The following is a 24,359-nucleotide window of genomic DNA, read 5'->3' on the forward strand; positions in this document are numbered from 1 at the left end:
TTCAGGACAAACAGGTAAAAGCAACTCTCCACCAAGTCTACCTCCTGCCCACTCCTAGGGGCTATTCTCAGCTCGGTGTGCTGGAAGATTCCTAAGGAGTTTTTCACTATTTTTTTTCCATTAACCTCGCTGTTCTGATCAGAAATTACCAACCCAACATTCAAAAATTACTCCACTGGCATTTCTGTCCAGAACTGGAAACACCCATTCTAAAGCACACACAAGACCTTTCCTAGCTCAGTTATTTAGGTCTGACTAAGCATCCCCTTCTCCAAAGAGCAGTCCTTAATCACATGCATCATGTTCAACCGAAATCTAATACTCTTATGCATCCTGAACAGCACTTTGCTTCACCAGCTTAACTGGTAAATGCATGATGTATCATTGGGAAAGGAGCTAATGCAGTCTGGCACACTGCCGAGTTGAGGCTGTACTGGGTACTGCAAGCACACTGGTATTTGTGCACATTGAGATTGTGATAATTTTCCGTTTTCCTTATTTTCCCGATATCACCAAGATCCTTCTCAGAAGTGAACAACAGCAATGGAGGTGAATAGATGATGAACATCACTAAAATATTTGTGAAAGACTCATAGTCCATCCAGATAAAATCTTTTTCTGCTCCTTCGTAGGAAATTATAATACACATTAATAAAAATAAAAAAAGGCTTGCAGTTATACACAGAGAAATAAACCATGCTGTTTACACACAGCAGTGTAAGATTGAAATAGGACAGACAACTGGAACACACTTGGAACCAAAGTGTGATTCAAGTGCTCACCATGGTCCCTGTTTGGCTGGCGTGTGTGTGTGTGCGTGCATGTGTGTGTGTGGTTCAGGTTTTGTTTTAAACATATCTTCTTTTACTAAACATTAAATTATTTCCCAAGAAATAAAAAGCTATGTACATTGTAATTATCTACAGTAGGCCTTCGGCATCCTCGCTATTCACATGCACAGGGTTCGGGCTGCATTCATAAACTCAAGCATGCCTCTTCATTGCTTGCGGTGCTGTCCCTTCCAGCCAATCCACAATCCAAGGAACACCGATGGGTATGCTTGCTCTGATTTTTTCCCCCTTTCTCAGCAGTCAACAATGCCAGAGGGTGACTGAAATTAAAAGCAATTAAAAAAGGAGATCCTGCAAAAAGCTGTGACATGTGCATCAATGGAAAATGAGGGTTGTTGGCAGGCTGCAGAGCCTGGTCCCACAGCTTAGCCTGGGCCTTCTGGCAGGATGAAATAGCTGATTCATGATTCACAAAGGGGGCTGAAAAGGGACCATTTACTTATATTTATCTTGCCTTCTGTATCATATCTGCCAATTGTACTTTAATACTTAATTCCCATTCTGTATTTAACAGGAGTCTGGTATTCAAATTCCAGTACACACTTCACTTACTCTTTGCTCTTTATTCCTAACCTGACAAGTATTTCCTAAATATGAAGAACCCTCGTTATTTATGAATGCAGCCCTGGTAAACAGAAAAAGCCCACCCCATCCCCTCCCAAATGATAATAATGACATATAACTCTCTCTTTTCATAATAATAATAATTATAACAATAATAATTACAAATAAAAATTCAGAAATGTTGTAGACCAAGAGGACTCTCAGTATTAAACACTAGTGCAGTTGGGGATTTCCTTTGTGCTTTCACTGTTGGCAATTGTTGAGATGCTTCCTGTGGAGGGGAAAATGAAGAAGAGTCAGTGCACTGCCTTCAACAGTTTGATCTATATTGCTTCTTACTCCTTCTTAGGATGTGTTTGTGTAAATGTATAGACAGAAAAGGTGCTTAAAAGTAATACACCTTGTGTTGTATTTGCAATAAACATAAAGCATGCAGAAAAGCTGTTATTACAGCTCTGTTGGCCACCAGTAAACTCGTTGAGCTATTGGTGACATATCCCCTTGTAATGATAGCACACCAATGGTGTAAGTTTGGCTTAGCTGATTCTTCTGAGGGTTCAGGGAATTTGGGAGCCTTCCAAAGGATAGACAGGATCATGAATAGACCAAGGTGTGAGTCACAGCCTTTTCTAACTCACTCCTATATTCCTGTTATTGTTTCCAGGCTCCTACCCTGGTCATACAGCATTGGGATAAAGGCTGGAAAATCATAGGTAAAATTCCCTGTTATTCTGTTGCAGGGAGACTTTGCCCCTATCTCAGTATCTGCTTGTACCTATGGTCACAGTCACTGCCTCACCTAACACCCCACTGACAAACATCCTCACCCATAACATGAAACAAGCCCAAGCCAAGGGCTGTGCCTCACCCATCACTCGCGTGTCCAGCTCTTTGTCCATCAGCTCCTCGGGGTCTGTGAACTCACTCAGAGTGATTTTGGGGGCATTTTCACTTTGGCTGACAGAGCCAATCATTTCTTGCTCCTTGTCATGCTGAACTTGGGCATAGATATTAATCCAAGGGATTTTCCTGCACAGGAAAGAAAATATTTGAGGTTATATTTTGCCAAGGGATCCTTGGCATGTCATTGATTAATCAGACCGATTAAAATGAAACCAATCCCCGAAATGCAGCACTGGCAGTAATGTAGAGTAGCATCATCTCTCAGGCTGGTGAAAGCACCACAGGGACATTCAGCTCTGAGTGTGCCATTAGCATCCACTAATAACATCAGCCTAAAGCTACCCCAAAAGTTTTAGGCCACTACCTTCCTACCCTGTGCCTCCAGCAGTAAACCTAAATGCTCTGGCCCTTCCCTTTTAAATGAGAAGACGTGCACACAGTTTACACCATACCCCCAAGTCAGACAGCAACAATCAACTAAGTTCAATCAGTTGCAATTGCCAACTCTCTCAGTATTTATTATATGATCAGCGGTGCATTGGAAACCAAAAGTAAAAATCAATTTGAGCACTACTATTAACTGAGAAAAAATTGCTAGGTTTGTTTCTATTGACAGGCCCACACTGACACAGTAGAAACTGCCACATCAGAATGAGTTATAAAGAACTGGCCCTGCCTCAGAGGACAGAAAGGACTTGAACCTCATAAAAGCTATGAAAACTCTATTTGTTACCATTTCATTGCAAAACACAGTTCGCCATACTAAGGATCATGCAAGTTTGTAGGGACTTATTTTCCCTTGCTGTTCATGGAACCGAGAAAGTGGAAGCATTATTTCTTTTTTCCTTCTTCCTAAAGAAGTTAATTTGGACTGCTGGAATGATATCCTCGCAAGTCAGACAGTTAGACAGTTAGACAGATAGTTAGATAAGCCTCCAGGCATAATCCCTGAAGGAATGCAAGTTTAAAATAAGAGAACTGAAAAGTAATGTCTTAAGTATCTTGGGGGGTGCTACAGTTATCTGTGTTCAGTGGCCTGTTGGAAGGTGACCAAATGTTTTTGTCTAATGTCCTTAGAAGGGCTCTGAGCCATGCATACCACACCACATAAATAAGGGAAGTTCAGGGATTTTATCTGTTCATTAAACCACACAGGAGAGAGACATAAGATGTCTCAGAACTTCCATCAGTTTTATAGACCTATACTGATTTTATTCCAGTCAAGTTCTGGGCTTATGTAACTTGCACTATTGGCTTGATTTGGCATTCTGTTCTTAACCAGCAGCAAGTCAGGACATACTGGGGATGTTTAGCAGTAGTTAACAAATCTCATGTTCTTCTCCTTTTCTTCTACCCTCCATCTTTCTAACTTTCAGACATGCCTTAAAGTTCACTAGAAGACATCATTACTACACAGGGAATTCACACATTGCATTTACATGGTTGTGAAACACATGGTATGGTCAGGAGAAGGACTAACTACAATTTTTTTGTGACTCACCAGTACCTCTCTACAAATAATGCAGCCATGGAGAGAGGAACTCTTCCACCCCTAAGTTCCCCCACCCAAAATGATAAAGAAAACAGATGAAGAAAGTAACAAGATCCCCAAAGGGTTCAAGTGCCAAGAATACATCCAGAGATGAGTGGAGATGTGGACATAAGAACATGCCTAGAAATGGTGGAAGACTCCATTTTGCTCCCAAACAATGCAATGGTAGAGTGATAGTCTTCTGAGATTTGAGAAGAAAGGTGAGAAGAACTCTTAGGAGTTATGAGGCAGAGAGCTTTCAGGTACTCCAGAGACTTAGGGGAAAAGAGAAACTGAGCCAGGTGCACACACATGCATGCAGACACACACACTGAATCCTGTTGTGCCTCCCAGCAGACAGGTGCCCACAACTTTCCACCAATTACCACACTATTATCCACCACATATACACAAACAGCATTGACCTGCTATACACTCATACTCCCAGGGAAGGAACAACCTATTTACAGCTGATTTCCCCAGCTTTCCCCCTCCTTCCTTTTCCACCCAGACCTCCTCAACAAGCATCTCTCTGGCAGCAGTGTTTAACATACCTGCTGAGTTTATAACTCGATGGGCTTATAATAAGGAGCTTGTGTGCAAACCAGCAAAGCACCAATTCTATAAATTTATTAAATTAAAAATTCATGTATGCCCGCGCTTTCCCCACAACCTTTTCCTGTAAGCAGCAGTTCTGCATTCAGACCAGAATAACCATTCATCAGAAAAGTACATATTGCTAATGGACCTCTGCATCACTGAGAACAAGAGGGAAGCTTTTGTTTTCAACCCCTTTCAACCTTCCATTAAGAACTGTTGAATGCTCTCACTGAGCTGAAATAGTTGCTTTCTGTCCTGAAAAGTCAACCTGAGGACAGACACTCCAGAGTGTCTGTCTTTCCTAAAGTATCTGACTTTCCTAAAAACTCAAGCTTTAACCATTTCTTCCCTGCCACCCCACACTGCCTTCTTCCCCCCTCCAGTTTGTAATGCATTGCATTTTCAGACAGATCTTTAAAAGACATGTTCTTCCCAGCCATGGAGCACAGCATAAGGCTGATGGATGCTATGCTCAAGGTTTCAATAAGTCTCTGGACACATAAATAGTATGAGAGTTTGTTTCATGAGCTATAGTAGCATGACAGGACCTGGAGCCTGCCAATGCAAAGTGGATTACCATGTTCCATACCACTCGACAGCAGTCAAAATATGCAGATCCTTCTTCTTGTTGACTGATCCCTGACCATAGATCCAAAGACATTAGATCAAACCTGAGAAACTATCTCACCAAGACAAAAAGGAAAGCGCACCTTACAAATGGATGTACATAGATCTTGACACATCTCTCAGAGAGATTTCATTGCCTTCCTCATCCTATATCTAGGAGTCAGAGAAATCGTCAGCTGCCTCCTGGCACGTTATTGCATCAATGCCTTACACAAAATCCCCAGGGGAATGGGACACAGAAACTCTATTCCACCTCACAGAAACAGAGAGAGGATTAGTGATTACAACAAGCAGGACAGGCTGAAGACCTGGAAATCTGCACCTCAGCAGATTCTCATACATGGATTCTTGGGAAATTGTCCTGGTCCACTGAAGTCAGCAGGAGTTTGTTAACAGATCCTGATGTGCACAGACTTAGACAATGGTTAATGTAAGAGCTCAGAAAACAGGGCAGCTTTAGACCTGGAGAGTAGGACATATGACTGTCATTCCATGTTTAATTTTTGTTTCCTATTAACAATATTAGAGCACTAGCCTTACCTGGACCTGTAGAAAAGCTGGAGAGAGAAACATATTGTTGGAATTTAGACAGGAAAACTCTAGCTTTCCAGTTTGGGGGTTTACAAACTATTGATGTCCAGATTTTTATTTTTATGTTTCTAATATTTTGTCACAAGGCAGGATCTGGGTACACAGACCATTTAACACAGTGAGTACTGTACTGAATACAAAGTTCCTGCTAAGAAGCTCTATCTGTCTAAAATATACTCTTATGAGGTAGCCCTTCAGCTAACAGGATATTCTTACCCCATATTGTGTTTGATAGCTTGCAGCAGCAAAGTGCCATGGGCGAGCACATATCCTGCTTACTGCCCAAAAGCAAAAGGTTTGTATTAACAACTAGGAAAGAAAATCTCAGCACAGATTCCCTCACAAAGCCATTTGATGCTTAACACAAACATTTCTGGCATCAAGTTTCCTTCTCTTAACATAATGACACCCATTCCCCTGCATGACTAAGCTATTCACTTTGCAAGATACAAACGAGATCCTACTACACTAAGGCAGTTGGCAAGATGGATATAGGCTGTATGAAGACATTGATCTTTTTTTTTTTTTTTTTTTTTTTTTTTTTTGACTAGGTTTGCATTGTGTTGCTCAGTACTCAGTGAGCACACATGGTTTGTTCCAAATTCTGGTCAGTGGTTCAAACAATCTGCTGAAGCAGGTCACAGCTTGATTTCTGAGCTCTTGGTGAACTTTCAGAGCAATGTGGTAGAAAGGCAGGAGTTAAACTCCTCTCCGAGAAATACAGAGCTACACTGGTCTAAGCCTTAGGCCAGTATACCTCACTCTACACCTGCAATCCAGGCATTATACTCTGCCTAAATTTCCTGTAAACCATCCACTCTCTCCTCCTTCATCCTCCACAGATTCTCAACTTACCTCTTGAATTTGTAGATTAAAAAAACAGCCAAGCCTACAAACACCACAGACAACAACATCAGCATCGCCGAACTGCTGTGACCCGTGCTGGAATCAACAAGGGGTGCTGCAGGAGGAAAGGCATAGAATTACATTTGCAAGATATTCTTAGGGAACACATGACTACCAGAGAATTGAGCTCAACCCTGTCTTTGCCACATCTGCTTTATTATCACCACTGCATGGTGCATGCTGTTTTCAGCAAGACCAATCAGTAGGAAATTAATTGACTCTTGTGTCCTTTGAAAGCCAGGCTCCTTTTTCAAGACAGTGCAGTAACATCTCCTAGTGAAAAGGCACAGCAAGCCATGCTCATCTGAATGGCCAATTATTAACATTCTGTATTAACATTCTGGCCTTTTCTTTTTGGGCTTTTCCAGGGACTGGAGTGGAAATTAAATTCATGAAGTGTGGCTTAATGCATATCTATTCTACTCTGGAGAAGAAATCTCATAGTGCCCATGAACAGTGTGACTCCCATCTTTCACAGACATGTCCCTCTCACGTGTGAAAGTGTCCTGGTCTTTTGAGAAGTCTCAAAGCTTGTCCTTCTTTTGGACCTTGCAGACCTGCCCAAGACTTTCTAATCAAGTTGGTTTTCATAACGGAGAGGAGCCCAAAGCAATAATTCTGGACCCAAGCACATAATATGTTATAACATCTTGGAGTTTTGATCCATCCATCCTCAGCATTTTGGGTGGTGTAACTAAAGTGTATAATGATACCTTGTTTGTGCAGCTATTTTTACAGCTCTTTGGAGCAGACAATCTTAATGGACTGAGCACTGTGCTGAGAATCAAGTGTCTGATGAGAAGTCCCTAATGATGTTCAAATGTTTGTAAGTAACATCTGAATACTTCTCATTTTGCATAAGTATCTGGTTCCTTTTTTTTTTCCTTGTAGCCATCACAGTCTCAGCAATAACTGAGAGTTTCACTCTAGGCTGGCCAAAATTCTCAGCTGCAGCTGAGAGCTTCACACTAGAGTGGCCTAAAGCACAGGCAGTGATGCAACGTGAAGTAATTATTCATTAGTATGTGAAAATTGAGATGTATAACACTGAACTTTAAAGAAGCTCTAATTTGTAGAAGTCAATATTCAGCCCCAGATGTTTTCATGAGTGTGGTGCCCACATAAATCTTCTTGGCTCACCATAACATTAACAATCCCTCTCTGCAATAAGGATTTGATCCAATCCCAATTAATTCTACAGGTGCCCAGTAAGAGTTTAACAGAAGATCTTCCACCTGATGTTCTAAAACACCTGAAAAACATCACTGTACTAGTTAATTAAAATCTACAGGAAACTCCTAAATGGAACTTTTAATACTTGAACAAACTGGTGCATGAAGATGTCACTGCTGAATTCTGTCTTCAACACTTCCTCCTTTTGCCACAGACATTGTCTCGAGATGATTAATCCTAAATATCCTACTAGTGTATACCAAATTGTGTGTGCTCTGATGTAGACGCATCCTTCTGGAGCTGTATGAGTCCTCAAAAGATCCACAGCTACACCTTTTACTCCTCACTCACCTAATGTTAACTGAGTGACATACACAATGACTTCAACACCAGGCTTCAGTTCAAACTGGACCAGGTTTTGGTTGAGAGCATTAAAAAGGATTTCAACAACCTGTAGAAATAATAAGAGATACAAACAGTTACAATATGCAAAAGAGCAGGCTCTGGAGAATGTTCAGGAATTTATGTAGTCTATGAATGGGGACTAACATCTTATTAGCTTCAGGAAGAGGTAGAAGAAAGCAGGGAAGAGAAAGGAAGTGAGAAGACTGCAGAAGTGAAGATAAACTTGTACATGTACTTCAGACAGAACTGAATGTTACTGAATGCAAATCTCCCTACAGGACAGACATTTTTGAGACTTGTATATCCTTCTGGAAATACAGGGCAGGGGAGAGAATGGGTAGTGGAAGAGAAATAAGGATCTTTTCACCCAAATTCATGTGAATTTGAGCTAATGCACCTGGAAATCACTGAGATATAGGCTTTTCATTAGTGAATGAGGGAACCGAGATGGGTGGTCCAGCCTAGTAACATCTCTTAACTCACCCACATTCAGGACAACCCCAGTCCTGATCCTGTTTAAATAGATTGTTGGGGATGCTACAAATCCAGTTTTGAAGATTAACGTCAAACTTGTCATATTTCTCCTTCATTTAGATGAGGGCCATTGCAGTGGAGGTTACTCATGGCTCAGTAACCTACCTATGATGTATTGTTTTGTTGCCTTGCAGCATATACTTAATGTATACTGGAGCCTGAGCTTGTTAATGCATGGTCTTTACAGAGTAGATCTGATGGCCAAAGCAGAGCTCCTCAAGCAGGAGCTATCAATTGGTTCCAAAGTACAAGTGAGTAGGCTTTTAAATAAAGTTAGAGCACTAGAGCTTCAGTTCAGGGTCAACTAGGTCAGAAACCCAATCTGAGATATCTGCGTAATACTGATATATGAAACATTTTTACAACCATGCGTTCATGGAGAATTCTAATGTGGGTAGGTCCTACTGAACAGGACATAAATGATTCCAAGAAAATCTCTCCAAATAGCCTTTTGAACTTTCCCTCTGCCATGCATCTCCTCTGCACACTTAACAACATGAATATAAGAGTGAAGCTTTGCTAGCTTTCTAAGACAAATGTACTGCTCTAAAGGGGCTGACTCTGCTCAGTGGGTGACAGCATCTTCCACAGAATTCATGAATCCTTTGAATTATTCAATGTTTGATCACAGAAGAGTTACTCCTGTAGGTGCTTTGAGATGGGCTCACACATAGCTTCCCCAAAGTAGAAATGGTGCATATAAGAACATAAGCTATAGCCAAGCAACTTTTCCAGCAGTACTTCACTCCTTTGCCTTCATAGACCTGATTTAATCACTTGGTAATTCTAGCATAAAAAGCTCCTGCAGACTAGTGTTGTTGTTCCTAGCTCTTCCCTTGCCTGCATATCACTGTAGCTATTCATCACTGTAATTACCTATTTATCTAAATGGATGGATATTGTAACTTCCAAATATAGTTTGCACATGCTATTCGCTGCTGCAGAAAAAAAAAAGAGGTCTTGTTTCAGCAATATACAAACTGAAGAACTTGATTTATTTCAGTAAGCCTCAGTATATTATCTTGCTGCTTTGGCCTCTGTCTATTAGCATTCCTCCAGGGAGTGAAGGGAGTATGCATTCAAGGTTCCTTTGGCCATAGCTGCTGTAATGAGGACACACCACTGATCTAAGAAGAACCACTGCTGGTAGACTGTGATATATCTCAGTGAGGTGCTTGGAAAGCCAATTTTCCCTGTAAAAGTCATTCTCTTTAATGACATAAATATACTGCCACAGTCCCAGATGCACCCAGTTCCATCACAGTGACTGCAAGTTATTTCCAATACTACAAAGGTTGAGGGACGCATCTGCAAATGGTATGATGGGAATGAATGGTCTGTGAATCCTTTCCTTACCTGCTCCAGATCAGCCTCACTGCTTTTCCTCATCTCTGTTGTATTTTTACGGGGCAGTATGAAGAGTTCAGCAGAAGTAGGCAGCCCAGGAAATACAGCTACCAAGATCTGTTCATCAGGGATACCAGTCACCTAAAAAAAAATGTAGAAGGAAGTCTCTAGCTGCTCTTATGTTACTGATGTTTCCATCTGCTATGGAAACTGTGCTCCTGCCAAATTATTTGACAGTTCTGCCATAAATGTGGCCCTGATGAACTGCTTTGCCCATTTAGTGTGTCTTGAAAAGTTCTGCTAATGGTACACAATTTCATTTCTAGAAGTAAACGTAGGGTTGACCACATCCCTGGGCTCAAGGACCTCAACCCAGAGTTCAAAGTCCAAACTTAGGATATCTCCAGGTCTGAATTTTCCATTAAGTCCTCACCACAAAAGAATGACCCAAAGTCAGATCCAGAGAGCCTAACTCAGAGCAACCACTAGTAAGTGTGCAACTAATGGCAACATATGAAGAAAATTACCTACAAACACCTTCTAATACCAGGTTATGGAGATCCACACATTCCATATGCAATGTATTTCTTCACGTCTCCATTGGGAAACTTTTTTTTTTCTTTTTTTTTTTTTTTAATGACAGAGCTGATCAGAAGGAAGCTGCTCAGCTTGCTGAACCAAGATTCAGGCTCCATGCCTGACTCTCACTGCTGTCTTTATCATGACCTGCCCAATAAAGTTACTGCCCTCTGGTTTTACTTCCCAAAACCAAGCTGAGCATCCTCAACACAGCAGGAAGCTTCTCCTCCCTCAGAAACTCTCTGCTATATGAGACTAACTCAATAAACCACCTGGTCCTAACTCCAACTCAAGCTCCTTGGCCTCGTTCCTGAACTGAATCATATTGATGGGGCAGCCCCTATTCCTGGTGATCTGTCCTATAAGCATATACCACAGGCTGCAACCAGTCCCAAAAGGATATACAGACAAGCATTTCTATATGCTTTCTGATGTTGTCCATTCATTGATGTGACCATTCATTGTTACAACAAAATTTATTTTTTCTACAAACTTGACTCTGAGTACAGTAAAAGGGAAGACCAGTTTAAACAGATGAACTAAGTGTTTTCTCAGGATGGAAAAACAATCAAGGAAGCTCTCACAAACTGTGAATTTTGAGTGGGATGTGGACGAGAAAAGCTGAGCAGGAATGCACTTTCCTTGTAAAAATAATCAGCCTCCATTTCTAAGAACAGCTGTAGCTGAAGAAAAAAAACACACAAGATATATTTTGGCAGAAAGTAAAAATCACAAAACCTCACTTAAATCCGTCTCTTGATTTCACACAAAACCAAAGTCCCTAGCTATTTAATATCATAGATTATTCTGTCCCCTTTCCTGCAAGAATCTGAGTGCTAATTTACATATTCTAATTAATCCCAAAGGAAGATTCAGTATCTTACACCCCAGAAGCTTCTCTTTGTCCTTTGTTTTAAAAGGTGAGTTTATTTTCCCCTCTGAATCTTCATTTTCTGCCCCAGTTGGAAAGGGAGTAGAGCTTTATAAGATTCTCAAGTTGCAACACTAAGAAGTAAGATTTAAATTTAAAAACAAAAAATTTAAGACAAAATTTAAGACAATTTTTTTTAAAGACAATAATTTAAGACAAAATTTAAGACCAAATATCCAGAATAAGTAAAAGTATCTCTCTCATTCATCTAACATTATTACAGTATCTGTCTTCTGGGACAAAGTGGAGCAGCTGTTGAACAGGACACAGGAACACTACCCAAATGCTTGGAACAGAAAACAACGGACCCTGTAATATCAATTTGGCAAGTAAGAGTAATAGTGATGCTATTACAATCAGGAATTTGTAAAGTCCTCAGAGATATTAAAAGCTGAAAAATGCCACAGAAACATTAATAAAAGTAATTACAATATTTTCACAGAATTCCCAGAATAGTTTGCCTCTGTAAAAATACTCAGAATATTAAGCAGCAGTCAATTTAAAATGATAACTTCATTACTGCTGTTCTTCCCACTCTTCTAAGCTAGCATGTTGAAAAAGTCTGCATGCTTTAACAGCCTAGGCAATGTTTGAGCAGCAGAAGAGGAGGCTCACCTGTGCTAGAGCTCTTCTGATGACTTTGCCAATGTCTTGTCTCCATTCAGGGATGTCAGGGTTGTGGTAGTCCAAGTTAGGAGAAAATGACAGGAGTTGAGACTGGAAATATTCTGCAATAGAAAAACAGTATTGATGAGAAAATTAAACAGGCAGTGCTCAGGGTGTGGAAGTAAACAGAAAGACCATGATTAACGCAGCTTTAAACAAAAGAGATATTAAAGGGTGAAGGAAGAAAAAGGGCTGGCTAACACTAAGCAGGACAGAAAACTTGCAATGAAATAATGTTCTTATAAAGACTTTTTGCCCTAATGCCAACTTGTGGCTTTTCCCAGAAGAAATGGAAACAAGAATGAGAGAGGTGAGAAGATGCCTTCTCTTCACAAAGACTCCAGGCCTAGCAATTTTGCCACTTAACTTCATCAGATTCCATTTATAAGGAAGTTAGTTGACCAATAAACAAGATGGCATCTGCCTGAAATTTGGAAGGTCTGCGCAATTACATGCACTGTGGTCTGCAGAGAAAACACTTACTGTAAGTAATATGTTTTCAAAAGCAAGCATTATCTGTTTGCTCTCCTGGAGGGAAGCCATGAGTGGTTAATACCCCAACAAATCAGAGCCCAGTGGTGCTAATGACAGGCTAATCAAGCAGTGGCTATTCATGAAACACTTTGAAATTACTTCCTAATTGACTGATTGCAGGGAGGAAGAAAAACTTCCTAGACTTCAGATACAGACCAATATCAAATTTTCTCCATTTCTACCTCTCCACTCTGGTGTCACTCGAGTCCAAGCCTAGAATACTTATGACAAATAATGCACAATGGATTTGGGCCAGTGGGAGAGCCAGATTCAGGATAGGAATCTCACTCAGATACAAGTTACCTGGGTAGAAAACTCTTCTTTCTGTTTCTGGAGGTGTACTGTGTCTCACCCTGAATCACCTGATCTGCAACACTTTGAATAAGTACCATTGATCATTTTAAAAAAGGTACGAGTTTTTAGATCAAGCTAAACCAGCAAGAGTATAAATGAGGAAATCCACGGAACAGCAGGAATGTGTCAGCACAGCATTTGGCTTGCATCTTTTGCAAGTTCTGTTCTTTCTTTTTAGATGCTGCAACATTTTTAAATAAAACAAGCATAGAAGAACAGGTAAACTCTCTCATGTTCCAAAGGCTAAACCCAGACTCTGACCTTTTATATGCTTTGACTTGAGGGTTCCAAAGTCAGAACCCTCAGTACCATGGCCAATTTACTTTTTGACTAAATTTTGTGCTGTTAGCCACAATTTGAGATGACCCTGAATAAACCTCCTCCACTGCTAACATTGCAAAGCCATACTCCTTCCCAGAGCCATAACAGTTTAACAGAGGACACTGATTAGGATTGGTAATCCAAATTGCCCAGAGCAGATGTTTACCAAAATTGTCTCTCCTTCTGTATTCAGACTTGAACTGATCACCAGATCTGGGGTCTGGACTGACTTGCCCAGCTCAGTCTGCAGCATGGTGCCACATAGAACAATTTGGATGTTCCAACTAGATTAATTCCTCTGTGGTAAAGTCCCAAACTTTGGATCTTTTACATAAAAAAAAAAAAAAGGAAAAAAAAAAAATTACAGGATGTTTAAAAACACTCTATGGGACCTACCGGGACCTTTACATCACAAATACAAAGATCAAGATCACCTATGGGACCCATCTTAAATGCGTCTAATTCAGGTTTATTCCAGAACCTAGTGGAAAGCTGGAAGTTTCCCAGACCTTAACACTGCATCTTGCAATGCCCAAAACGATCAAGTAGAGGGTTACTTACATTTGTTAATAGTGAGCTTGGGTATTACTGCATCGTATCAACGAATTATTAAAACCCATTGCATTTCACAGCCAGGCAATCAATAAATATCTATTTAGCTGGTTGTTAAATGTGAACATACAGCATTCCAGTCACCAGTGGCACATTTATCTATCTTTAATTACAGAAACAAGACACACACAGTTCAACCACACAGTGCAACCTCAGTTATTTGAAGCACAGGCTTCTCAATAAAACTTGCTGTCCAAAGAAAAGCTTGCCCTGAAATGCTGGATGCCAGAAACTGGTAAGGAAAACAAAGACAAGCCCAGGAAGAAATTATTCTCTGGAGAAATCTCAAAGTCCTGTCCAGAACTGCTGAGGGCACCCTTCCACTCAGGCTTTATTGAGCCCCAAACTAGGATAGCTCTGTGGTCTGTTAAAGAGTGCTTTGGGGAGCCTTTGATGTACAGATATGGCACAAACATTACCCACTGGGAAGTCCATTAAACACACTCAAATATCCAGCTGTGATATGGAAGATGGACAGAGATACCAGCCACAGAGACATTTCTACCCCATGTCTTCCAGACCCTTCTCTTTTATACAGTTACTGTATAAAGAGAAATATTGGCTGTATTCAGGCTGCCTTAATGTTGCACCATGCCTGCTTCCTTCCACAGCTAGGAAGCAACGGGAAGGCACTCTGGCTACAACCCTAAGTGGATTTTATTTTGTGAGTTCCCAGTAAGCAAGCTGATGGGCAAAGGAGACGCCAGACACTTTACTAGAGTGCTGAGTTTACAGATTTAGCTATCTGCCCCATTCAGTTCACTTCTGTATCTAGTGATCAGGACAAATCTGATCTACTTTGTTTCACGTTAACAAATGTTTGACTTCAGAGGTCCCTCCAGGCACTAGGGAGCTCAGAGTTCATTCCGGTTCAGCAACAACTGCCTTGTCTTCAACTCTAGATGCTCCCTGAGATCTGGTTGTAAAAGGATGAGGGTACCATGCACTGCGATCTCCTTGGTGTCTTGGATGAGGGTGTTGCCCGCAGCAACTTGCACAGTGACAGTGTTCATCCCCTCCACAGCGAAGACGTAGGAGATGCTGCTTTCCAAGGTGATGAGGGGCTGCAAGAGGTAAACACAGATAGCAATATCAAAATCAGAATTCAGTTAACTCAGACAAAACAGACACCAGAATAATTCACCAAGCCACAGTATCCATCCTCCCCTGGCTGACACACAAACTGTGCTCAGAGCTTGCATGTCCTAAGGCTTCCTATGGCCTAAAAGCCTGTGACCCAAACATCACCCAGTGAGACCCACATCCCACAGGCAAAGCTTTCTCTCACTTCAATAAATGCCTCCTGAAAAAATTCTTCCACTGAATTGCAACCCATTATATGGTGAATACTTCAGTAAGGCACAGTCAGCAACCGCAGAATTAACGCTGCAGAATGCAGTGTCGTACGTACGTGAGCATGCAAACTCAGCATGGTTGCTTTATCAGCTGTGCAAAATACAGGGTCCAACTCAAACCAGCATTTGACTAGAAACCAGATGCTTCTTCTGACAATCCATGTAGTTCAGATTCAGGATCAGCCCTCTCTCTTATGAGTGCAAATCCATGCATCTATCTCAGAGCAGTGCTGCTCAGGACAGCAATGGCACCAAATACTGTCCTGTCCTTGTTTCAAGCCTGTAAAGTTCAAGCTAGCTCCAACTATAAGCTGGCAAGCCATGTTAACAAGGCTTAAAACGTGGCATAATACCTACACACGCTGCTGTCTGAATGTAGCTGGATGGCTTCCAGAGTAAAGTTGACCTTGTATTTAGCTAGTTCAGAGCCATGGCAGAGAAGGCTGACTTTATCTGCACCTTCTCAAACAGAAATGTCCTCGATAGCACTACAGTTCTCCTCTTAGCACAGAAAACCCTTACACTGATACACATCTAGACGAGAAAAGTGCACCATGTTCAGGGAAAGATTTGTGTATTGAAAACCAAAGGTCTAGCCCTAATAGTGCCTTTGAGCTGACAGCTGGTCTATAGACACGTCTCTTGGATTGGATTAAACCATTAAAATGGAAATAGCGATAGTAGTCTCCATTGCAAAAGCACTTAGAGGTCTAAGAGCACAGATAAAATCATTGTACCATTACTATTGCCTCTTCACCAAACTGCCAGTTTGTTCCCAGAGAAAAATAAATATATAAATAAACTAAGCCATCTAGCTCTCACACTTCATCTCCTCGAACTGTTAATTTGTGTGCATGTCACAACAGTGGCCATACATGTCATTTTCATAGGCAAGTCGTAGTTGCCACTGGCATAGCCCAGGCTGGCAAACTGATTTCTCCCCTGCAGAATGGCACCATCTATATGGCCATTAGCTGAAAAAGCATTGGAAGAAAATAATAATAATAATAATGAAAAAACATGAACACAGGAGACAAAGACCAAGTGAGCAAGGATGCCAGCTTGAGGTAGCCCTGGAGTCACAGCTAACATATACTAACACGTATCTAATACATGCACATCCCAGACAAGCAGAATAGACCTACAGTAAACTGCAGTGATATTAGCAATATTCCTGGAGGTTGCAGGTTGTGACTCTGTGCAAAGGCAGATAAGAGGAACCAATCTGGTCTTTAAAATTACTATTTCTCTTTTTTGTACGTGTGCATGCTGGACATCCCGTTACCATGGCTGATTTCACCTCCATCATGGAATTTTAACATTCAGCCAACTCCTTAATTTTAATTCAAGCACCAAGACCTGGAAACTAACTCTAAATTAAATCAAGTAGTTCAAGGTTCATTTGCTCAAACCTATTAGACAGCTGGACGCATTTATTAAACTGGACCTGTGTTAATCCAGGCAAATTGGCCCTTGGGTATACAGCAAAAATTAGCACAGCAGAAATTCAGCACAGTGATTTCAGCAGGGTGGGGCAGCACAAGAGCCTCAGCCTGGGCATTTGAGCGTAAGACAACATTCGCCTGTGCAGCAGCACAGAGTACATTAGTGACACTGCACAGTGACACAAGGCACATCTGGTTCTGCGTGGGACGTCTACAGGCTGAAAAGGCACAGGAGTTGCTATTCCTCAGCATGGAACCAGAGTACATCACCTAGCAATGCCAGGCAGTCACTATGCACAGTACTACACATCACACCGTAATTCACACACAAATTAGTGTTCCCAGCTTTGACCTATACTAAGAGCCATGCAGTTTGCCCATGAGTGGGCACAGAAAGGGACTCAAGGTGTATGTTAAACATCCCAGAAGGAATTTTGATGTGATGCAGACTGTTTTATTGAAAAAAAAAAAAAAAAAAAAAAAAAAAAAAGTTCTCTTGAAAAAAAAAATAAAAAAAATGTGTCTGCTGTTCTATCTATATCTTCTGCCATTCGCTTGTCAGATGCTAGGGGGCACAGCTGAAGTACACTTCACAAGGTAGCTGGAGAGAACACTGTGAAGAATGAAAGGTGCTCTCGATCTTTGCTTTGGCCACAGGTTAAGTGGCACCATCTTTACTAATCCATACATCAACATAATTAGGAAAAATGTACAATCACTCCAAGGTATTATCAGGTTCAACTGCCTATACTCTATTGCCTATGGGGCTGAAATTTCAGCCAGGTGATAATACAGGGAACAAATCACATTTACAGCATAGCTCCAAGCACCATGAGAGATTAATTGAAATCTTCAGTGCACAGCATTGGCTTGCTCTACCTTTTCTAGACTACTTTCTATTTGAAAAAAATCTTTTCGAAGGCCCTATTCACAATTAACTTCTACATTAAAGAGAAGTTGTTGCAGGAAAACTCTGGCACCCAGATGAACTCAAAAGCTTAAGGAGATAATCAAGTTATTGATGCCTAAACTGTCTCAGATACCTTAATGTCTGTCCATGCATGAGCACGGAACATAAAATAACTGAGCTGAAAGGCGATTTTGCATTCCCCCCTCTCCCTCTCAGTACAGTATGAGCTATGTGGAGTTACCCTATATTTGTCATGAACTACATGAACTAAATCTATGTACATGGGTGGTAGCCATCACTCAGCAAGGGCACAGCAACTTTCCAAGCTGCAGTAACTAGTTTTTGTTCCTGAGGTCTTCTGGTGCCTCCTCTTATGCTTCCATAAAAACAGGTGAGTTCTCCAGTGTGTGTCCTAACTTGATGTAAAATCCCAGCAGACACAGCATTCAGTTTTCTTTTTTTTTTTTTCTTGGATCCTGCTACTATTGGTAGTCAGGTTAAGAGATTAAAACACAAGCAGCTTTGTTAAAGAGAAAATCAAATACTTGTCTGCTATTTTTTTATCCCAAGTTCCCTATTTCATGTAAAATCCCCATTTTTTTCCTACTGTCATCCCACCTCAGCGCTCACCTTCAATTGCAATTTAATAATATAGACAACGATGTGACTTAAGCTGCCTTTTGTAAATAAAAGCAGATACTGAATTGCAAATTATTGGCTGTACATTTCAGAACTGTAATAATGGAAGACAGTACTTGTGTCATCTGTCTCATTCCTAAAGCCTGCATCAAAAGCTGTAGCTAATAAGCAATTCTGCTCTCTCTATTTGAAACCATGACCACAACTTGCAGTTTCACTTACTTTAATTATTGATTTTTAAAAAAAGCACTTTATAACAAATTTTTGCCGATACCCTGAAAGTTTGCTACAAAGAAGTCTCACCTCTGTCACTAATATATATCCAGGCTGTGAACAATAGTTGTGGACAGATACAAACAGTTCGTTGAGGGTCTAGCTTAAAATTCTAGATACAGTTGTCCAGTTTAATAAAGGTTATTTGAACACCAACAGCTTTAAAGTATTGTGTTGGAATCCAGCATTATATACTGCATACTGGCACATAATAGAAACACCCATGGTTATTTGAACACCATCGGTTTTTAAACAGTATTGAAAGCCAGTATTATCCCATACATAGTAGTATATAATTCAGTTAAGTTGCAAGTGAATTCTAGTAATAACAGTGTTCTTCAAAGCTCAGTAGGGCTGATAATAACCACGTGTAAAAAAAAAGTAATGACTTCTAAGAACAACATGAGACGGGAGGAAACAAATTCAGAAAGGTTTAAGTTCAGATAATGACAACCTTTTTTAAGAAGGAAAAAAAAAAAAAAAAGCACAAAAAATAAGCAAAGGCAAGAAGTTTTCATTAGGGTTGAGAGAGTTCACACACTGGCACAAGCTTGGGAAGTAAAAGTGAGCCAAAAGGGAACCATACCTTGGTGTTGTTACCAAACCACCAGAAGTAGGTAAGTGTGCCTGCTTGACTGGGCCAAACTACTGCAGTGATGTTGACATCCTTATTCCTGATGGCAACAAAAGGGACACTCAGATGGACATGCTCTACCGGACCTGCAGGAATAAACAGTTCATTATTAGAGGCTTTGAGTTAAATCCTCTCCGCTCAATTGTGAACAGCAAGGATCTTTCCTTTAAATAAATCAAAGCAAAACAAAGCACTTTAGCAGTGAGACTCTATTACAGACATGTAAGAGAATTTCAGCAGTCAATCAGCAACAGAAAAAAAATACCAGATTAATTAACAAAAATCACACTTTTTTTTTCCACTCTTAATTCTATGAGAGCCAGAGATGAACATTTTTAACAGTGCTAATTTCAGACAGGGTCAGCACTGTGTTTAAAAGACAGATGTTTTAAAATGCATGCTGAGGGAGACCAATGAACTGCCTTTGCACTGGATAGGGCAGCCTGCTATCGTAGTCTTGAGGGACAGGACACAAGGGAAAGAAGGTGTTTTCTTGAAAACATATCCACTGAGCTACTAAGATTAGTGGGCAAATCATTTTAGCCTGTAAATCTGATTACATATGAGGTATTTATGGCTAGATTAAATATGTCCTGACAGTTTCTCTGTAGAAGGTGTCCAAAAGAAAGATTAATGATTTGGGGCAAGAACGGAAAACCTTAGTATTATTTTGACATTGGTCTGACCTTGAAAAGTCTTTGGGAAGAAACAAAAAACCAAAATTTTTTGTTTGTTTACTTATAGCTTTTTCTACTATCTCCATTTTATTCCTTCTCGTCCAATTTTTGGTTTTGCTTGTGCTGACTTCTAGCTGATAACCGGGTTCATATTACACAGTGTTACTGAGCCTTTTGGTTGGTACCTTTTTAAAACATGGAAAACTGATAGACTATCACTGTGAGAAGGAAAGGATGAAATAAGAAAGGTGTTTGTTTTTTGTGTTTTTTTTTTTTTTTTTTTGATAAAACATTAATTTGGAGAAGCAGGAAATTTGCTGATTTTAACTGAGACAACCTCTTACGTTACCTCTCAGATCTCCAGATTTGAAATAGGGGCATTAATCACTTCACCTACATGGATCACAAGAATTTTGGAATGTAAGAGCTGTTCTTTTACCACCAGAACATATAGCTCCTAGCACAACGGGCCCCTGTTCTTGGTTTTGGCTTTCTAGAACTTGTTTTATTATTTTTTTTCTTTTTCTTTCAAAGGGGATCAGAGTCATTCCTGAAATTTGTCTGTAGCAAGTACTCAGAATAGCAGGTTTCCCCAAATATTTTCTAACAGTGCATGGTAAGAGGAAAAACACTAAAATCTTCAATTCCTTTAAGATGAGGGGATAAACTGAAGGAGAAAAAACTACTATTGCTTGAAGCCCAGGACCTTCTTTCTCCTTTTTTTCAGTACAGGGTTCCATAACCAGACAGATGTTATAATAAGGGTGAATTTGTCTGGGCAGTAGGCAATTTGTCTGGACATTTGAACTTCACTGGAAAACCTCTTATATTGATTAACATATCCAAATACATTGAAAGTCTAGTACTGAAGTATTGTAAACGCGTGGAAAGCATTTCTCTAGAAATAATGAAAATCTGACCATCAAAGAAGGCTACAGAAGTCGAAGGAGAGATATGAGATGCTGAAGAAAAAGAGAGCAGAGTAGCACAAAAAGGCCAAAGCAATGGCCCCTCTTTGCATTCTGCTCTGAAATCCTCTACCTGGAACAGCAGTTCCTGGGAGAAAATCAGATAATCCATACAAAATTCGTTGTTATTACCAGGTAACCATCACTTTTGTCAGTTAATGGACCAAGGTGAAGGAAAAAACAGTTAATGCTCTAATAACAGGTTGTAAAATGCAGCCATGATTGACTTTGAGGGAATTATGAGCATAATAAAAGCTTCAAGGAACATTTATTCCTTCACATAGGGAGCTTGAAATTTAAAAGAAGAAAATAGTTCTTGCATTTTGGAAATGTCTGACTTTCTTCCTTTCAGTGGAAAAGCAAAAGTATAAGGCAGACAGCACAGAAGGCATTCTGACACGCAAAGGGAGATATGGACATGGCTGAAAACACCGTTAGGGGCACAGCTGAAGAGGTACATCTGAATGCAGACAGAGATCCCTGCCCAGGAGACCTAGTACTCTGAGAGCAGGACAAAGAACCAGGATCTTTCTGGTCTCATCCTTAGTTCCACACCTTCCTCAGGCTTTGATAAAGCCAGCAAGGGGCTCCACAAATCTGCTCACGTGCCAAGTGGAGACAGATTGCATTGATCTACAAAATAGGATGGGAAAGTCAGGAGTGCATGTCAAACATATCAAACATGAAAAGTAGCATATTAGTCCTCAGTATATTAATATCACAGGAAGTATGTTCAGGATAATGATTTTTGTCTTATTTAATCAACACTGAAAATTCCCAAATTCTGAATCAGAATTTAGTAGATTAATCTAAACCTCCTGGTATCCGAAGCACACTGAAAACATACATTTGGACTTTGTTTCATTTGCTATTTGGCCTTTAACCTTTTCAGAACCATTTCCAAGCTTTTCATTGTACCTATGAGTACAGAAGATATACTTTTGTTAAAAGATGCTTCCCTTTCTCTTCATTCAATAAAATTTACTTAGCAAGATAGAAGAGCATCTAAAATTCCAAGCCTTTGGTAGAGTGTGTGTTGCCCATATATGTGGGGTTTGTATGTATTCCTATACTCAGCTGAATTTGGGGGGATTTTCAGTGAGGTCAGGATTTCGCCCAAGGAATCAAGCAGGAGGAACTACTTACAGACCACATGCAGGAAGAGGACAGCAGTATCAGAGCCCAGGCTGTTTTCTGCATAGGCTGTCACCTGAAAAATTCCAGCACTCTTATACACATGTCGGATGCCATCCTCAACGGGGCTAAAATTTGCATAGGATACTGCAATGCCATCTCCAAAATCAAGTTGAATGTTTGTCCTCTGGAGATCACCCTGCAACGGAAAAGGCTGGATTAGGAAACTGGGTTGATAAGACTTCCCTCTGTCTGTGCTTAGCTCTATTTCATTAACATGGATGCAAATTCTTAACTTTACCAAAAAAGTTTAGCTTCATTCTGTCAGTCTCAAAAGGGGCCTGACTCAAATCAAGCTAATTATATACCAGCAACACTTAAAGTAGATGAGCATTTGCACCTGTAAAGAAGTGTTATTCCCTCATCTTGGGTTTAGAGATTTAAAGAGGGTATAGTGCCAAAGGTGCATATATCAAGGGGACTGTGTTTGATTCATCTGGTGCAATGCACAGTTGGGGATTATGTATCGCTGAAGTGATGCATAAAGGGTTGCTTTGCACAACCCTTTGCTGAATGGCTGACATCCAACAAGCATCTCCATCAGAAGCAAAAAGATGGGAGACACTACACTGATAGGAGTCCAGATCCTAACTGGAGAGGAATTCCCAGGTGTACGTGGAAGCCTCAGGGATATTTTGGAGACAGAGCAATAGTTGAGGTGGCTCTTAAAGATATTCCAAAGAAACAAAACCTGGTTACTGAGATACTGTAAGTCGAGCCTAAGTTAGTTTTTCAGGCATCCTAAATAGCCAATTGAAGAGAGAGAGACAAGACACCAACACATCCTGTCCTAAGATAACTGAGACAGGTGACATGGATTATCTTCTGCAAATATCCTTCTCCATACCCTTATGATAAAAAGTCTAGATAACTACTTTCAGCCAGACACGTAACTTCTGGATGGCTGAATTTATACAGGTTGAGTCCCACATGGAGCACTGACAGCTTTTGTCTAATGTCAGTCAACACAGAGACAGGGCCCCATGATACACAGGAGAATGAAATAGATGATGAGAAAATCCCTTCTATGATTACTGTCAATGACAGCTATTAAATGAAGGAGAGAACAACAGACAAGAGATTCCAGCATTGCAGGTATTGTCTAGAAGCAGCAGCTGCACTGTTTTAATTTAAATCATGCTTTAAACCACTGTAGTTGAACTATAGAAGTGTCTGTTATTTCAGTTTCTAGGAGCCTTATTATGTACTTGTTCCCAGCTGACTAAAAGTAACACAAAACAAGGCTAATTTAAACAGAGTGAAAGCCCACTGCAGTGATTTCACTAAACTGAAATAAAATTACACCCCAGATTAAATCTCTGCAGCTTTCTGTGTGTGCATATATATATATATATATAAACTGTATTGGCCCAAGTAATTTCCTATCATGAAAAAGGCTCCACTGCATTCACTATGAGTGAAAATACCATTACATTTTAGAGATGCTCCCAGCCCCAAAGTAAAAACAATCTTCACCAATATTGATGAGAGTGAGATTCCAGAGGAAAAAAAAAATGGGGGGATGGCAAAAATTCCTGCTCTTAGATGTATTTTTTGTGTGTTGGGTTTGGTTTTCTTTTGTTCTTAAAAATAAATAAATAAATAAATAAATAATAAAAAGGAAATGCAACAATACAACAATATTTCATGGCCATTTCATAAACACCATTTGCTGCATTTGCTTTGAGTGTGCAAGGTCAGGATCAAAGCTAATGTCAGTTCCAGTAAGTACTGATCTAAGCAGGGGAAGCAACCATGGAACTCGCAGCCAGTTCTTATGTACTTCCCATCTCTTCACAGCCAGTTCAAACCCTGCAGGGTCCTACATCCACTGGCCTGTGTAAGTGGCAATGGCAGGACTGTCACAGCCAGGACGGTGCGTTCTGCTACTGGTCCTGGTCCCAAAAGTGCACCTGATCTTGTCCTTTAGATGGAAACCCTAGGAGCTCAGACAATAAGCCAGACTACACTGCAGTATGGTCCTCTGTGTAGTCCTAATCAGGACTGTAGCATGCCCCACAAACTTTATCTTCCCCATAGGCTGTGCTTGCATTAACAAATCAGGGCACAGAAAGGCTATTTTCAGGGATGAATTTCCCTCGAGTGTACACTTAAGAGTCTTCAAATACACATCCATCTAATCAGGTTTATTATGTAGATTTTGAAATATGAGTATTTGGTTACAGGTGTTAGATTTCTTTCCTTTCTTGCTCCACCATTCCCATATCACAGGAG

The 24,359-nt window shown here is 40.4% G+C and overlaps 1 protein-coding gene across 1 annotated transcript in view; it reads right to left on the reverse strand.

Annotated features, from left to right (window-relative positions):
• Positions 1–1,574: 1,574 nt before the first annotated feature.
• The window catches only part of SORCS3 (sortilin related VPS10 domain containing receptor 3), a gene marked incomplete at its 5' end in the record, with an annotated part of 274,223 nt that continues 251,438 nt past the window's right edge, over positions 1,575–24,359 (reverse strand). The window contains 9 exons of the mRNA XM_082764642.1: positions 1,575–1,686; positions 2,284–2,444; positions 6,523–6,628; positions 8,098–8,197; positions 10,042–10,173; positions 12,158–12,270; positions 14,970–15,093; positions 19,238–19,371; positions 22,077–22,263. Coding sequence (XP_082620768.1) covers positions 1,622–1,686; positions 2,284–2,444; positions 6,523–6,628; positions 8,098–8,197; positions 10,042–10,173; positions 12,158–12,270; positions 14,970–15,093; positions 19,238–19,371; positions 22,077–22,263 — 1,122 coding nt within the window. The 3' untranslated portion in view covers positions 1,575–1,621. The remainder of the gene's footprint in view (positions 1,687–2,283; positions 2,445–6,522; positions 6,629–8,097; positions 8,198–10,041; positions 10,174–12,157; positions 12,271–14,969; positions 15,094–19,237; positions 19,372–22,076; positions 22,264–24,359) is intronic.

Source organism: Aythya marila, assembly GCF_965140915.1.
Source record: "Aythya marila genome assembly, chromosome: 7".
NCBI classification, from domain to species: Eukaryota; Metazoa; Chordata; class Aves; order Anseriformes; family Anatidae; genus Aythya; species Aythya marila.